This window comes from Drosophila mauritiana, chromosome 3R (genome assembly GCF_004382145.1).
Source record: "Drosophila mauritiana strain mau12 chromosome 3R, ASM438214v1, whole genome shotgun sequence".
Classification (NCBI taxonomy): Eukaryota; Metazoa; Arthropoda; class Insecta; order Diptera; family Drosophilidae; genus Drosophila; species Drosophila mauritiana.
In genome coordinates, this window is record NC_046670.1 from 6,100,561 (window position 1) to 6,115,960 (window position 15,400).

General features: G+C 42.9%; 2 protein-coding genes across 3 annotated transcripts in view; one reads left to right on the plus strand and one right to left on the minus strand.

Moving 5' to 3' along the window:
- LOC117145172 (angiomotin) overlaps positions 1-15,400 on the plus strand; it is a 34,263-nt gene that overhangs the window by 13,772 nt on the left and 5,091 nt on the right. The gene's annotated exons all lie outside the window — the stretch shown is intronic.
- On the minus strand, positions 105-15,036 carry LOC117142999. 2 transcript variants are annotated; one of them, XM_033307357.1, is made up of 8 exons: positions 14,942-15,036; positions 3,252-3,432; positions 3,102-3,189; positions 2,663-3,008; positions 2,376-2,596; positions 1,870-2,166; positions 560-640; positions 105-482 (listed from the first exon to the last, which is right to left on the minus strand). In XM_033307357.1, exons 2-8 carry the CDS (start codon positions 3,408-3,410, stop codon positions 319-321), a joined length of 1,356 nt encoding a protein of 451 aa, XP_033163248.1. In that variant the 5' UTR covers positions 3,411-3,432; positions 14,942-15,036; the 3' UTR covers positions 105-318. The 2 variants fall into 2 exon arrangements, with proteins under 2 accessions (XP_033163248.1, XP_033163249.1); XM_033307358.1 differs by lacking the exon at positions 1,870-2,166.

Below are 15,400 nucleotides of genomic sequence, written 5' to 3' on the forward strand. Positions count from 1 at the left end.
AGAAAAATAATTAACTTTAATTGGTTGCCTCAAATGCTTTAATTGGAAATGTCTGTGTATATATTTTTATATACATATATATTTTCATAAATAAAAATCACGAATTTGGTTAGTTCAATACAGAATATTCTTTAATAATTTGGGCCAGCCCCACTGGCAAAGCCGACTAGAAGTTATTTATTATTTAATAAGCAAGTTCCAAGACTAATCCGGGAATCCTAAAGGTTGCAAATGGGGCTATCGAAACGCGAGGCTCGTGCAGCAGGCAAATTTGCAATGCATATGTGGACACATGTGGACCATTGACATCCCCGTTTCCTAGGAGCAGGTGGAGATAATGTTCGCGAGGTTCTCGGTGCAGCCGTGGTGGTGGAAACATTCGAACAGGGATTCAATATTTCTCTGGGAGCAGCAGATCTTCGATGCGCGCTGGCACTTGCTGTTTTCCTGGTAGCCGATGTCCTTGGGAAACTGGAAGGCATCTGCAAGGGAAGCGGGATTCGAATGTCGGTCTGTGAATGGCGGACGTGGGTTTTGCGGTTTGGTTTGCCAGCCTTACCTTTCCTGGAGGACGGACGACGGCCTGGCATGGATGGAGCAGGCACGGGCGGTGAGAATCCGACTAGGGGCACGAGTTCAGCTGCAATTAAGAGGCATCAGCGTGTAAACCATGGGCTAAGGTGCAAGTTGGTGGGTGCTCGATGGTGTATGACTATGTTTGTGTGCACTCTCGCCAATTGGGAGCCTCTGTTTGTGAGCTCCATTAATGAAACAACGCTCTTGAGTTTGGGCTTTAATGAACAACAGCAGCTGGAGCACATACACCGCAATACATGATTGAGTATTTATTATAACAATTGTGGTTTTATTGCGAATTAGTAAGGGTCTCTTGCGTTGTCGTATTAATTTTATTAATCTGATTATTCAAGACATTTGATGTTACCAAAGTACAACGTAAATATATAGAGTACATATATCTCTTTGAAAAGTTAATTACGCTTAGTAAAACACCAAATCATTTGGTTCTGTGTACGTGTGCATGCATGTGCCAATTATGAAGGAACAAGATACATAATTATATCCTTTAGTGTGTTTCCAAAACAATCCAGCTGCAATTGGATTTGCAGGTGTAAATTGTGTTCTGCGGCACGATATAGACGGCCAATTAAAAGATATGGCATCAATGGCCAATGGACTCCTGGCAGCTGGTTAATTGATATGGCTGAAGGGATTGTGTAATTGCAATTGAATTGGGAGCGGATTACATGTCTGGACACTCGATTGGCAACCAATTAAACAAACATATTCAAGTCGTAAGAGTAAATGGATAAATTTTAATTTGGTTTTTGGATGTAACGAAGTGGATGCGATAATTGACAGCACAGCTGAAAAAATAGATGTGTGTGGCAATTGGAAACCAAACCCTCTGTTAGTTGTGTCCTTCACCGGGTTATGGAAGCTTAAATAAAAATAAAAGAAGAAAAAACATAAAAGGATGGTACAGTCGAGTGTTCCGACTGTGAGATACCCATTACCATATCTACGCACCCTTAGAAATCTCCACATTGCATCAACATTTAAAGTATCCAAACGAGCAACGCATTTGATTAGCATAGTTATTCAGCATTGGTGTACTCTTCAATATTAAAGTTTAATTATTCACGACAGCCTTTTAGTGATACTGTTATGCTTTAAAATTCGAAATATTGTTATGAAAATGCTAAGCCGAAAGGTGTATATTTACAAAAGCTGTAACTTAATCTATGTTTAAAATAAATTAAGCTTGCGTTTGAGACAATCTGACCAAGTCAGTGGATCAATTCAGTGCTTATTGGTTTTGGAAGGCGTCCAGGACCTTGGTGAGCGCACCTTGCTTCACGCCCTCATCGGCACACGGATTGATGTCCCAGAAGGCTCCATGGCATCCGAACTCCTCGAAGCAGTTGTACCGCACCTTCTTGCTCTCGCCCGTGCAGCAGTTGACGATCGCCCACACACACCTGCTGACCTTGGGCTCACTATCGACCCCAGCTGTCTGTGGGAGCGGCCTTTGATTGGGCCGCAGGGTGGGCAGTCCCACAACGGGGGCCCGGGTGGGCGGCGGCCGGAGGAGGCCGTTCGGCGGACGCCACGATGGTGCCGATGGTGCCGATGGTGCCGAGGTCACTATTTAGAAAAGTTGGTAAAAGGTCAGGTCTATTGGAAAGACAAAGCGATAGTCGGAGACAGCAAATTGAGAGGCGGTTAGATGGCAAAGACCTATGTTAATCACGTTTCGAAAGAGTTCAGTCATTTTTAAAACTATAACATACACGAAAAGCCATGTCTTCAACTGATCCAAATTTAAAGGAATTAAAGGGTATTTCTCAACTTACCAAAGTCGCTATCATTGACTTGAAAGACTGGCCCGGGAGTAGTAGTAGACGAACGGTTGTAGATCGAGAAATCCGCATCCGCTTGATTTGAATTGTGTTCTAAATCAAATTCTCCTCTAGAACCGACTGAGTCTGGTGTTGGGATATTCTCTTGGCCCTGATTCCTACGATTCGGAGGCCCCACCAGATGAGGTTTCTTACCCTTCACTGAAATGCGAAAACTGAAAAGGTTGAGAAAATAACCATGTAAGTGCTCATCCATGCCACTGAATGTGCATTCTTCTTACTGCGTGTAGGTTAAGGGGGACACAAATTTTATTTCCGGAGTGCCATAGTAGTACTGCAGGACTTTCTCATAGCTTCCATGGGCCTGTCGTCGCTGGCGACTGTGGTACTTCTTGGGATGCTTGGCCAGCCACTCTTCCTTGATGGGTTCCGCCAGTTGGGCAGCCTCAACTTTGCTGTGCGGGAGAGCCTTGAGGTCCTCTTCCAGGACGATAGGCTTGTCAGGCAGTATATCGAACAGTATCTGGTCCTCCTTCTTTTGTGTATCTGTTACTTGCTTCGCATGATGGAGCCGCGTCCGCTTATGCTTCTTGTGGTGACTAGGATTGGTTTCGCTTTTTGTTGGATCTATACGAAAGGATAGTACATATCAAACAAATACATAGTAAATGGTCAGAGCATGTGAGATTTCAATGACGTTCTGTGTCTTGTTGTTCTCACCATAATCCTCGCTGACGAAGTCCTCCTTGTACATGATAACCGGATGATCCTCCTGCATGACACCGTTCACTATTTTAACCTTATGGATCTGCCAAAAGGGAGATTGTTAGCAACGCCGGATTGGATTTCACGCTCGACCCGAACACAAACCTCCACATTGTCGGCATCCGGCGGAATGATGGCCAAGTCGCTCTCGTCCTCTGTCGAAGGACGACCGTTGGTTCTGGCCACCAGGCAGAGCAGCAGGACAAACAAGAGAGCCGGAAGTCTGCGGCTGGTGCTTCCACTGGACAGCGAAGTTCGATTCATCTCCTTCGGTTGGCTGGCGGGTCTGCAATTGGCAGCCAGCAAAGATTGTGCATTAGTTCAACTTTGTTCCTGCAGTTCAATCTCAATTATGTACTTGGCCCTGACCCCCCTCCCCCCCTCAACCATACAAAAAAAAACACAAATAACATTCCCCCGAAACTCAAAACTCAAACACACATCAGGCAGGGCAGCCGCCGTTGGCAAAGTTTTGAAGTTGTAAATTTTGTTGCGGTTTCGTTTTGGCTTCTGGCTTCTGGCATCGGGATCAGGATCTGGCTTGGCTCGGTTTGCCCCGGCTTGGTTTTGGGGTTTGTTTTAAATTAGACATCAAGTTGAGTTCAATTTTTCTTGGCTTTTGCCGCCCGTTCTGCTCTGTGGCAAACTTTTGAATTACTTTCGTTGGCTTTCTGTTTTGCTTTTTACTTGCCACCCCCACTCGCCATCCTCATTCTTTATTTTATTTTATTTCTTTTTATAACTATTTTATTTTTTCCCGGCCACTTTGGAAGCTGCCAGTCGTAACCCAATGAGGTCCTGTTCGCCGAGCGTTTCCAAGCGGAAAAACTTGTTCGACACCGCACACAATGGCCAAGCACTCTGGCCGCCTTTAGCCTTTTAATATCCCAAAGCCCACTATTTCTGTGCTATTTCTGTTGCTCGAACTAACCGACTCCTTAATCGAAACGAATTCTAATTTCAATACTTCCGATTATGTTCTTACACTTTGAAAGTTGAAATCAGACTGCAGCAAATGCCCAAATCTGCTCTGATATAGGTGAGAGAATACTGAACAGATGTTTTGAAATTTTGATGTCTCATTTTCGCAGTCGCGATAAGAAAATGCCTTCAATTTGACAAACAAGATATCACCGAGTTTCTACGTCATAGATATAATGACAATACATTTATTGAGAATTCTTAGGAAAAGTACGTCATTTCACCATAATTTCCCTGACAGCTGTGCTATTTTCAGAACACTTTGTTTGAAAAGCATTTGAATCATTGGTACACATTTTAGTTGTTGACCTGTTAGTATTAAATGTATTCGTTTTGTTATCATTGGCTTATGAATCTCTCCTATACATTTTGTTCATTCCAATTTCCCTTTTGGTTGTTATCTAGTGGTTTCCGTTTCCTTATTAAATAGAAAATTTCTAACTGTCTTTCGAAATTTCGCTAACAAGACAACCAATTAGAGAAGAAAAAGCATTGGCTTACCAGCTAGGGAGAAAACCTGAAACCGTAGGAATTCATCTAGTGGATGTTGGAGGGAAAAGAAGGGCGTGGAACTTCGGATGATTTATATACTATGTTAGATCATAAATCACGCGAACCTGAACATTCCGCATGACAATCATATTTCTAAGTTTTTGGTGTGTAATTGAAAATTCCTTGACTGACGAGTTTACTAATTTAATTTGCACGTAATAATTACCAAACTGTTTGCATATTTTGCCCAACATTTTTGCGGTGATTGCTAAATTCAAATTTGTTGTGAATCAGAAGGAAAGAAGTGGGGGCGAATAAACCGAAATAAATTTGGCAAAATGCATTTCCTTCTTCCGGCAGCAGTTGTTGCCCATAAAAGTATGCTAACAGATTGCACGTTGCAATTCCATATACATTGTGCATATCCTCAACTCACACACACAGCAGCACTTTTATCGAAATCCTGGACAACGGGGTGCTGAGCCACACAAGTAAACCGGTTTATTGAAGCTGAAAATATTGGGTCAGAACACGAACGGCAAGAACATAAGAACCTGAAGCAGCAAGCACTCAAACTCGATTCCCAAATTTGTGAATAGCCAACGGAAATTGTAAGTTTGTTGGCGAATAGCCAACCCCATTTGTTGCTACAACAACGGCAATTCGAGCGTGCCACAAGTGGCCGATGTATAAATGAGCATGGAAAACAAGCTGGCAAAAAGGGGGAAAACCCAAGCGGCAGGCGCCGCATCATAAATATGAATAAGCTGGAAAATAAAAGCACCAAACACACATGCTGCTTTCCTCTTTACTGTCCATAGAATTCCTATTAAATATTCAATTTTAATATTATCACTGACAGTCGGAACGATACCAAAAAATTCGCACTTAATTGGTTTTCTGTGAAATATTCTTCGTTTGGATGTTTTTTTTTTCCCAATGACCGCAATTTTCGGGCACTGACAGCTTTTCGACTTTTGTATTATTTTAGTTTTTTTTAGCCCTCAGTAATCCAATTTGCTGGGCCATATGTTGGCTACCAGTTTGCATAAGGTATATTTTTAGCATGGTTAAGTGAATAACTGGCAGCCCTGCCTAATTGGATTTAGTTGATGTGATAAAAAGTGGAATAACCCATCAAAATTCGGGTAAAGAAAATCCCCTGACAGGTCAGAAAAACAGCTCGACCATTAGCCATATGAAATATGACGCTTTTAATTAAGCCAGAGCCAAATGGTGCATTATTCATAGCACGATTGCTGTCCACTGACAATTTTCATAATTATATGCAAAGTCCTTGCAGCGCTCACCTCAGCGCACAGTCGGTGGCACTGCAGCGACCATTTGTGGCGCTTCACAAAGGCAAATTAAATTTCAAGAGCATGTTGCCACAAAAAGGACCCTCTCCGAATTCTGCCATCCACATCGACACCAGCGGCAAACCTCGTACCACATACGCCCCGTATCCACCAGGCCGGGACACACATAAAGCCGAACGTCGATTACCACTCATTAGAAAGTTATCGGCAACGGGGCGAATGCAATTTAACCTACTGCCACCTTCAGGTACACGGAGCCCAGCTGAACCCGGACGAACTGTGACCTGGGCCGGAACACGGGGAACACGGAGCCGCTGCCCGTAAGTGCGCCCATTGTGGCCCCGAAAAGATGATGTGGGCAGCCGAGTGTGGCGCACCTCCTGCTCCTGTCGCCAACAAGCTGCCAACGAGGTCGATTACACTGGCCAACAGCAGAGAGAGTTCACGAACGAAAATATTTCAAAAGATTTTTTAGGCGGCAGAAGATTTGTTTTAGAACATCCCATTTATTTAAAGATATCAACATTTTTTATCTAAATATTTAAAAATGTTTAGTTACAAAGTAAATTGACTAAAAAAGAAAATTTATCCAGAAAATATCTATCTTGACTGTGATATATAGATATTCATAGATGCTTGCATACAAATTTCCCGAATACTTCTTATTAGGCTCACGTTTAAAACATTTTCGGCATTAAACAAAAAAAATGAATTTTTATGGACTTGCAAACGTAATTTATTGATAAGCAATCTCTATGAAAAAATCAATTTCCTTGGACAGGGAAAAGTCCAGAGCTTTACTGCCCAGTGTCGTAGAAGCAACATGTTCCGTGGCCTCCGCCTTTAGATACTTTGTTTTGCTGGCCAGTAACTGGATAGCGGGCAAAGCCATAAAGTGGCACGGAAAATCGGATTTCATTAGTTTTTTATTTATTCAAATACAGATATAGATAGGGTATACTTTAGCGGTGGGGCTGCGCAAACATCCGGAAATGTTCGATCGGAGCCAGGGCTGCTAATTGATATGGAAATTCGGTTGCTGGCCCCGGGCGAGCAAGCACAAACTCATCAAAGTCGGAAAACTCATTGCAGATGCGATTAAAGGCAAACACAGTGGGGAAAACATGCAGCGAGGTAAGAAGATGCTTCACTCGGGACTCCGGCCTCGTGCCATATTGAAACCACTGTTTGCTCTGACCTAAAAATACGCAATAAACGGCTTGGCTTTTTTCTTGGTACGCTCATCATGACGCCGTTGCTAATGATCAGCAAAAAACTGTGAGTAAATCCCCCTCTCCAAATATAATGATTATTAAGTTTTTTAATACTTTTTGTGCGTACCGAGTGTTTGCGGTTTGCCCTGATGGTATTTTCTTCGAAAGAATTCGCTCATAAATTGTTTATGCCAGAGCAACACGTGGCGATGGCGTTAGATGTGGTTGCCTTTGTTCCACCTAATTGGCTTAGAGCATGACGTCGCCACAGAGGCGAAGACAGAGTTATCCTGGGCGTATCCCTAGCTCTATTCAAGTGTCAAAGTGTCACACATCACGGCGAGGCACGTAGATGCAACGGCAACAGAATGCAAATGCCGTCAGGTGGTGGCATCCACATGAAAGCAATCCAATTCGGAGCATACTGCATAATTGTGATGTTCCGGTCGATGTGAGATCAATGTGGGTCACTCCTGCTGGGCGAATGCAAGGGGGATTGTAATTAAGGTTGCACCGACCACATGGCGAATGCGTAATGCGATTTGGCCGCTCAATGGTGCGTATACGTAACATGGCCCTGGCACGCTGTCGCCCGCTTTTTTCGCTCTCCGTTTTTTGTCTTCCTCACCGAACTTTTGTTTCGGTGTTTTTGTTATTTAATGCTCACACAAAAAACACCACCATTGTTGCCGTTTGTGATTTTGATCTGACTGGAAGCCTGCCCTGCAGACCAACGACAGCCAACTTTTCTTATTATTGTTCAAAATGAAATTTATGCGGCACGCACACTCACACACAGACACACACACAGAGCAAAGTGGGGCATCATCAACCACCAGTGGAAAACAATGCAAGTGGAAAATGTTTTTTCCCCATTTCTGTCAGGTCTTTGTTGCTCATTCCGGGTCGAAATGTAGGCAGTACATTGCAATATTTTTCTATAAAACATCTGGCAGAGATGAAGGAGGATACGTACTGTAAGCCACATTTCAGTGATCAGTTGCATTGAGAAATGTCAATTGGCTCCACCTTCGGCCCGAGTCAAGGGATTTGAGTGGACTGGCTGGTGTAGGTGGGCCTCGGAACTTGCTTATCAAGGTGGCTGGGCCTTTCAACGTACATCAGGGACGTCGGCGCACAAAGGATGACCAGTGCAGCATGTATCCCAACTGTCATTGGGCTTTGTCCTGTATGTTCTGGTTGGTCCTCGCTGATGGCAACAAACAGGCACAATAACGAGGGGAAACAAAAACAGACTGGCTGACACATTCATGGGAACTTAACTTCATTCCAGATGCCCGACATTCGAGATTTGCCATGTGACAGCGGCACGAGCCGCAAACGAAAATTGCGAAAATTACAGGCAGGAGCAGGAGGGCGAGGAGGTGGGATCAAAAGGAATGGGTGGAGTTTGGGTGGCCAGGAAAACAATATCAACATGTTAAAAGCACAACAAGTGCCAGTCTGCCGAGCACTAGGTGGTTGTGGTCTGGAAGAGCTGGTGCTCCACAACCACTTGAAGTGCCGCCAAAGTTGATGGCACTTTGTGAGCAACCACTTGCCTACTTGGCTACTTGGCTGCAGTTCTAATTGCAAAAGTTAGGCAAAGCCGAAGCTAAAGCCAGCGAAATTATATGCACTCAGCCAGCGGGATCCGAATGTCTTGGCCAAGAGGAAGTGGCAAGAACATAAATATCCTTGCCGCGGCAAAGCGTACGAGAAGGAATGGTAAATGTCAGTGGCAGCCTGTCGTTATGAAGTATAGCTGAAGATGGCGATTATCAGCCCAGGTATTTTGTCCCTGCCACCGCCATCCTCCACTAAGCACCGCCAATTCGCTTAATTGTTATGTCAACGCCTGGCCCACGCGGCGTATGATAAATGCCCCTCAGTAAGCAGCTGTGCTTACAGCTACTTACAATGGCGTATTCATTGTCCCACCGACAAACGCCCTAAGCACTCTGGGCATCCTGCAGCCGGATCGGCTCAACTGTCATCCGGCAAATCGCCGTTTTTATTCTGCGTGCTTTGCATTTGTTGCTCGGATTAAAGACAACACGGAGACTCACGATTGCCGGTGTGCTCTAACTGGGTTTTTTGTACTACTTTTTGTGGACGTGAACTTTGGGTACACCTATCCTTTAATTTATATATTTCAGATTTTTATTCGTGTTATTCATTTTATGAAAAGACAGAGCATGAAAGCATTTGTTTTAATTGCCTGTGTTTACACCAAATCATGCATACACACATTTTGGGATTCATATATGACTTTCATGCAAATGAAAATGCGCCTATTTCCATTTATACCTTTCTGGCCAATGAATGCATATGAATATGCCTCATCGATGAATTTCAAGCTGGAATTATGTGATTCGTGTGGGTCTGGCCTCTGTCTGTCTGACAGTGGGGCAAACCTAATAATGTCCTTCGTCGAATGGCAGGATGTTGGTTCAACTGTCGACCGAGCGGGCAACGCACAATTGACAGCTAAATTGTCTGTCAATTTGTCTCGCTGGCTGGATGCGTTATCCTGTCCATTCCGCGTGCACACATATGAGTGGGTTTGTGTGTGAGTGTGTGTGTTGCGGCCATTGTTTAGTTTGGCCAGAGCTGACAGATTGCCATTATGGTGGCCGCTGTAGCCGTTACTCACTGTTGGTTACCACTTATTGCTGATGCTGCACGCTTCCGCATTTGTGCGGCTGCTAAACTGCGGCTTCAATTGGACTGCCTGGCAGCCTGTCCTTTGTCACTCCTTGTATGGATATGACCCTCAATATATTTGTTTAGCCCGCTCCTCGTTATCCGAGCTCATTTTCCGTCGCAGCTCTGAATGCCAAAGTTCAAACGGTGGCTCAACGGGCCGAGTAGAAGGGATCCCATCCTGATTCCATCTTCCTGTCTCCGATTTTCGGGTCCCATGTGTGCCTTGCTACGCATTTGTTTGTGTATTTGGGCACACGTCTATTTGTGTTGCCTGTCGGGCCTACTATACCTACTATACTGCCAAGGACAAGGACGAATCCGAAGGATTTGCAACCTCCCCATATGAGCGTAACTGAGTGTGTGTGAGTGTTGGGCTCTTTGAGAAGCTTGTGTTTGCCCAACTGCGGCGAGGGCGGCAGTTTCTTGAATAATGCAAAATAGTAGCATCAAATAACGGCACCAAAAGTGACTTAAAGTTTTAATGAAAATGCCAGGCTCAGGCAAACATCCCCATTCCCCCTTCCCAGCCATTGCGGCCCCTAAGATTCATACATTAAATTTTAAGTGGCTTTATAGCAATGCGCCGTAGTGCATATTAAATATATCCATAAAATAGGAGCCAGCTTTCTCTTCCACCATTAAACCTGGAAATTTTCAAATAATAATTGAATTCGACGCTTCGATTCAATTTAAAAGCGAGCAAATTGGCGTTTTGAGCAGAAACTTTAGCTGTCATTTGGGCCCGTGAATTTATGGTCAAATGTAAGATCCCAACTTGACCGGAAATATCCTGGAGTTGTAGCTGCTTATTGATTGAGCCATTTAGGTGGCCCACAAAACTCAGTAAGTATCTGTGGATTCCTGTGTGAGACCCATAAACCGAAAGTCCAATGACCACAAACTTTTGCCAAGATGCGGTCCAATCTGGTCACTTGGCCGAAACAAAAATGGTGGCCCAAAATCTACTTAACTTGAGGTTTTCGTGTGGATTATTCGCAAGTGGGGCCAACCTATTTACCTGTCGAGCAAGAACATTGCTCATCTCGTATTGCCTCATGCGGTTTACTTTGTTGGAAAACATTTACACAGCTTTAGCATTTCTAATTTCCCATTCATTAGATCTCTGCCATCAATAAACAATGATACTGTGCTCCATTTGAGGTGGCACTTGTCAACCACGATGATGGTGACTAATCCCGAGGATTAGGCATCCATATGACACATCCATGGAAATGCAGTTTGCAGCTTACAGTTTGGCTATGTTCGAAATGCAGGGGCACGTTTCACGATTTCAATAAATCAGAGGCGTGTCGAAATGTTCGACTTTTCGATGATTGATGGGGCTGTTGGCAGGGGTGTGGCCCTAACAAGCGCCCCAAATTCGGTCAATTAGTCAAACCGAAAGCGTTTTGCGATGCGAACCTAGTCCTTGCCATCCCGAACTAATTAAAACACGCTGAGCAAACTCGATGGCTCCAGGGATGGGGATTGCGATTGGGCTTGGGTTTCGCATTTCGGATTTCGGGTGACGGGTTTTGGGGAGTGCTGGTAATCAGCACGTGCCACCGGGATTAGCGAGGTCGAGACGTTTAGTTTGTGTTATTGATGGGCGGGGTCGAGCCACGCCCTTTGCATACAAATTCACGTCCGCCGTCGGAAGGTCAGCGGTAATCGAGTGTGACAAACAATGCGAATTTTGGCAGGTAAAATGTGAAGCGTGTCCAAAAATCGGCAAATACATGTGAGTTTGCAAATGAATCATTCGCATTTCAACTTAATTTAGTGTGATTAGCCATCAGGATTCCCGGTGCAGACAATGGCTTATGGTAATTGCGATGAGCTCGGGTGGCAAGAATGATTGGGAGAGAGTCAGCCAGAGCCATTGTTCATGGTTTTTATATACGTACATATGATCTCATCCTCGTGACATAAAACCATCTAAACCACTGAGCATGACCAAATACTCAGTGATCTTTTCTTGAGCTCCAAAACTTTGAACCCATTCATAATTTCAGTGGCTGTGTATCTAACAATTGCTGCTCATTAGTCAGCGGATATAAAAATCGCTACTTAGATCTAAATGGCACACGCTATATTGTATAATTATACTTTTTTTATGAACTCATTTGTGGTTATACGTTTTCACAATGATATTATAATTATACAATTAGAAGACAGCTTCTTGAAAAGATAAAGTTTAATTAAACAACAAATGTGTACGTGGTTACAAAAAAAAACTAGGCATCATTAAATATTTGCAAAAAATATAATTTGTTAGCGTATTTGGAAATCGCAGTCGGGTTAGCTAAGTTACTCACTTTCGTCACCTATTCAACCTAAAACCATTAATTTGTCGTTTTAATTATACGAATTTGCTGAAATGCTTCGATCAAATTACACTTAGACACGATGGAAGCTCGAGTTTTAATTGACGACTTCTTAGGTGCTCTAAATTTTCTGGTATTCGAATGAAAACTGAAGGCCGTTGACAGCTAGTGTGATGTTTAGCGCCAAAAAAAACACACACAAAGAACAGAAATGAGCCATTAAATGGGCTATGCAAATAGTAGGACTGGTTTTGAATTCGATTACGTCAGAGTATCAGTAAACTGCTGCATGGCATAAACCATAGTTATTACTATTTACTGTATGCAAATAGAACTTCTAACGAGTTTGCAGTGCATAAAACGAGGAATTTCCCGGCTTCCGCATCTCAGTAAAATATGATTTCACTCACCGCAGTTGAAAGTGAGTAAGAGGAGTGACAAGCCACAAGGGTCGTGGGAAATATAGTATGTGATCACCCAACCTCAATTCTCGACGCGTGCCTGTGGCTTTGGGCTTAGAGAAATTTAATATAAGCCAAGTTAGACTGGCCGAGCAATTTGTTGGCTCGTGCAACATGCAATTAAACGGTTGCCGCTGCCTTATATATATCATAGTATGCCTTAATGGGTAATTATTTTCTTTATAAATAACACTTGCGTTCTGGAAAGTGACCACGATGAGCCATGGGCAAGTTATAAAGACTCAAGATTCATGACCCGTGTTTGAGCAATGAGTAATATCAGTGGAAGCCCAGGTATTTTGGAAATCCCGAAGTCTACGACTGATAAGGGTAAGACGACGTCAGCAAGCTGCTAACAGAAAAAGCGAAGTGGAGTCAACAATTAAATAAAAATGTAATGCAAACTAAAGATGGGGTTCCCATTCTTAAAGACGTTTGAACTTGAATCATTAATGGACCAAAGGGGCACACACACAAGTGTAGGCACCCACACAAATGTAGACACGTGCAGAGCTTTAATTATGTGCGAAGCGAAATGTATCTTACAGATACTTTCAGCTCCAATGAAGACAATGAGCGGCACGACGACACGTTTCGTTTGCTGTTGGTGAAATTATGTGCTCTTAGTCTCAGACTCGTTCTCAAAAAAGAATCAAAAGCCCAAAGACAAACAGCATATTTGAGCCCAGACCCCCGCACCAAAAAGCTTACATATGTCGGCTTTTTTTATATATTTTATTTTGTTTGCTTTGTGTTTTGTCAAATTAGCAAAAACTGGTTTACGCAGGTACTCTGCTTAGCTGGAAGCCCGAGGAAGAGCAGCGATGGAGAACTTTGGGGCCAAAAAGACAAACAAAAGCCGTTTTGCTCATTAGCCGTCTCTCCTCCGCTCGGCAGTCAAACAAACTGTGGGTTGTCGTTTTCGCTGATATCAGTGGGTTGGGTGGGAAGGTCGAAAGAGTTTCTAGTCCCACCGCCAACCGACCGCCCAACCACCAGGCCACCGCCCCACTTTATCTACCGAATAAGTGATACTGATGTAGTACATCAGCAGCTATGAACTGTCGGCAGTTCAGTCGACCAGCCAGTGAAACAGAGCAAGCGGCTTACTTGTGAAGTGTCCTCAGTCCTCAAAGATCTGGGACAGATCCAGTTTGCATCCCCGCAGTCTGAGAAACGAGTTTAACTGGCTGAAAGATGTGTTTCCCCACCTAAACGGCTGTTCTGATCAATGACAATGGGCACTTCTCTATAATGGATAAATGCTTTTCATATTACCATACTAGCTCTCAGTTGATATCTAGCGTATAATCAAACATAAGACATTTGCTAATGACATTAAAATATAGGTGTGTAAATAAAAAAAACTTCAATGAAATTTATTTGAAAGGGTATATATTCATTATTAAAAAATGTTATCCATTTCCACTTTAATATATCAAAACTACCAAGTATTATTCATATTTTAAAGTTTAATATGACTTTCGATGAAATGTGCAACATTCTTATATGAATTTCATATGAATTGCTCAACTACGAATAAAAAAAATGTTATGAGAGTGCCGCATGTTTTACCATAGGCGAATTGAAATAATCTGTATTTTATAAAGTGGCGTTATCAAGAAATAAACATTTATATTTTTACTTAACTTTAATGCGAGGTAATAAGAAACACCATTAATGTTATCTTGGAAAAAAAAAATCTATAAAAATTTGAATATTTAGCAACCCGGCAAAATCCGAGGGCAATAGCGAAGTACTGAAAAAAAATCGGACCAAAGAAGAGCGAGGGAGAGGGATAAATAACACAAACACGAATTAAATGCGATTTTTCAGAAATTGCTGCACTGGCAAAAAGCACAAGCCGTACAAAAGGCCAACTGGTCGAGAGCGAGTCGATAAACATTGGCCGAGTTTGCCAAGCCGCTACCGATACGCCAATAATCATGAGGCAAAACGCTCGCAAAGCTCATGCCCCACCAGATATGGATATGTAGTTGCGATCGAGCAGATGGAACAAACAGATATGCTGCCATCCCGAGATACAACTGAATGGCAATTTAACTTCAAAACTTCGCACTGGTTGAACAGTTTTTAGAGAGCGTTTCTTTGTTTCTCTTAATTTCAGCATTTGACACATGTGTTTTCAGTTCAATTGGCGTTCTGTTTATTCTAAAGTTATTTCGGCGCGATGTATGTACTTATATATCTACATATACCAATGTATGCGTTATATGTATATATTCGTTTGTTATTTTGCCTTTCTTTGATTTTATCATATATTGTGCTCACTTTTGTTTGTTTTTTCGTTTTCAGTTTTTTGTTTTGCTTTTGTTTTTTATGTTTTTCTCGCGGATCGTGTTTACCGCCAGATTTTCGACTTTGCACTGATGATATTCCTCTTGGCATTCGACTATATGTATAAGCTTCGAGCCGAGCAAAAATTAAATAAGCAAATAAGAGCGAACGAGCTGTGTGCTCTTTGCCACTCTCTTAAGACAACAATATATCCATTGTAATGCCAGCACCACACAGACTCATACCAGTTATTGTGATTAGTACCGAACTGATCAAAGTCTTTGCAGGTTGATACGTCACGATCGGCGTCAGCGGCCAAAGTCCTTGACCGTAGTAATTCCAGCGGCAATTAGAGTTTTCCAAACACCCACAATGCGGGCTCTTTGTACCGGAATTATGATTCACTGCTGGAAACTAACAGTGCACTTTCCGCATAAGGGCACGCCTCTGTCT

Coding starts and splice junctions, on each gene's coding strand:
- LOC117142999 (XM_033307357.1), bottom strand. CDS start 3,410: ATGAATCGAACTTCGCTGTCCAGTGGAAGCACCAGCCGCAGACTTCCG. Junction 3,009..3,101: donor CTTCGTCAGCGAGGATTATG/GTGAGAACAACA, acceptor CCTTTCGTATAG/ATCCAACAAAAAGCGAAACC. Junction 2,597..2,662: donor TCCCCCTTAACCTACACGCA/GTAAGAAGAATG, acceptor CAACCTTTTCAG/TTTTCGCATTTCAGTGAAGG.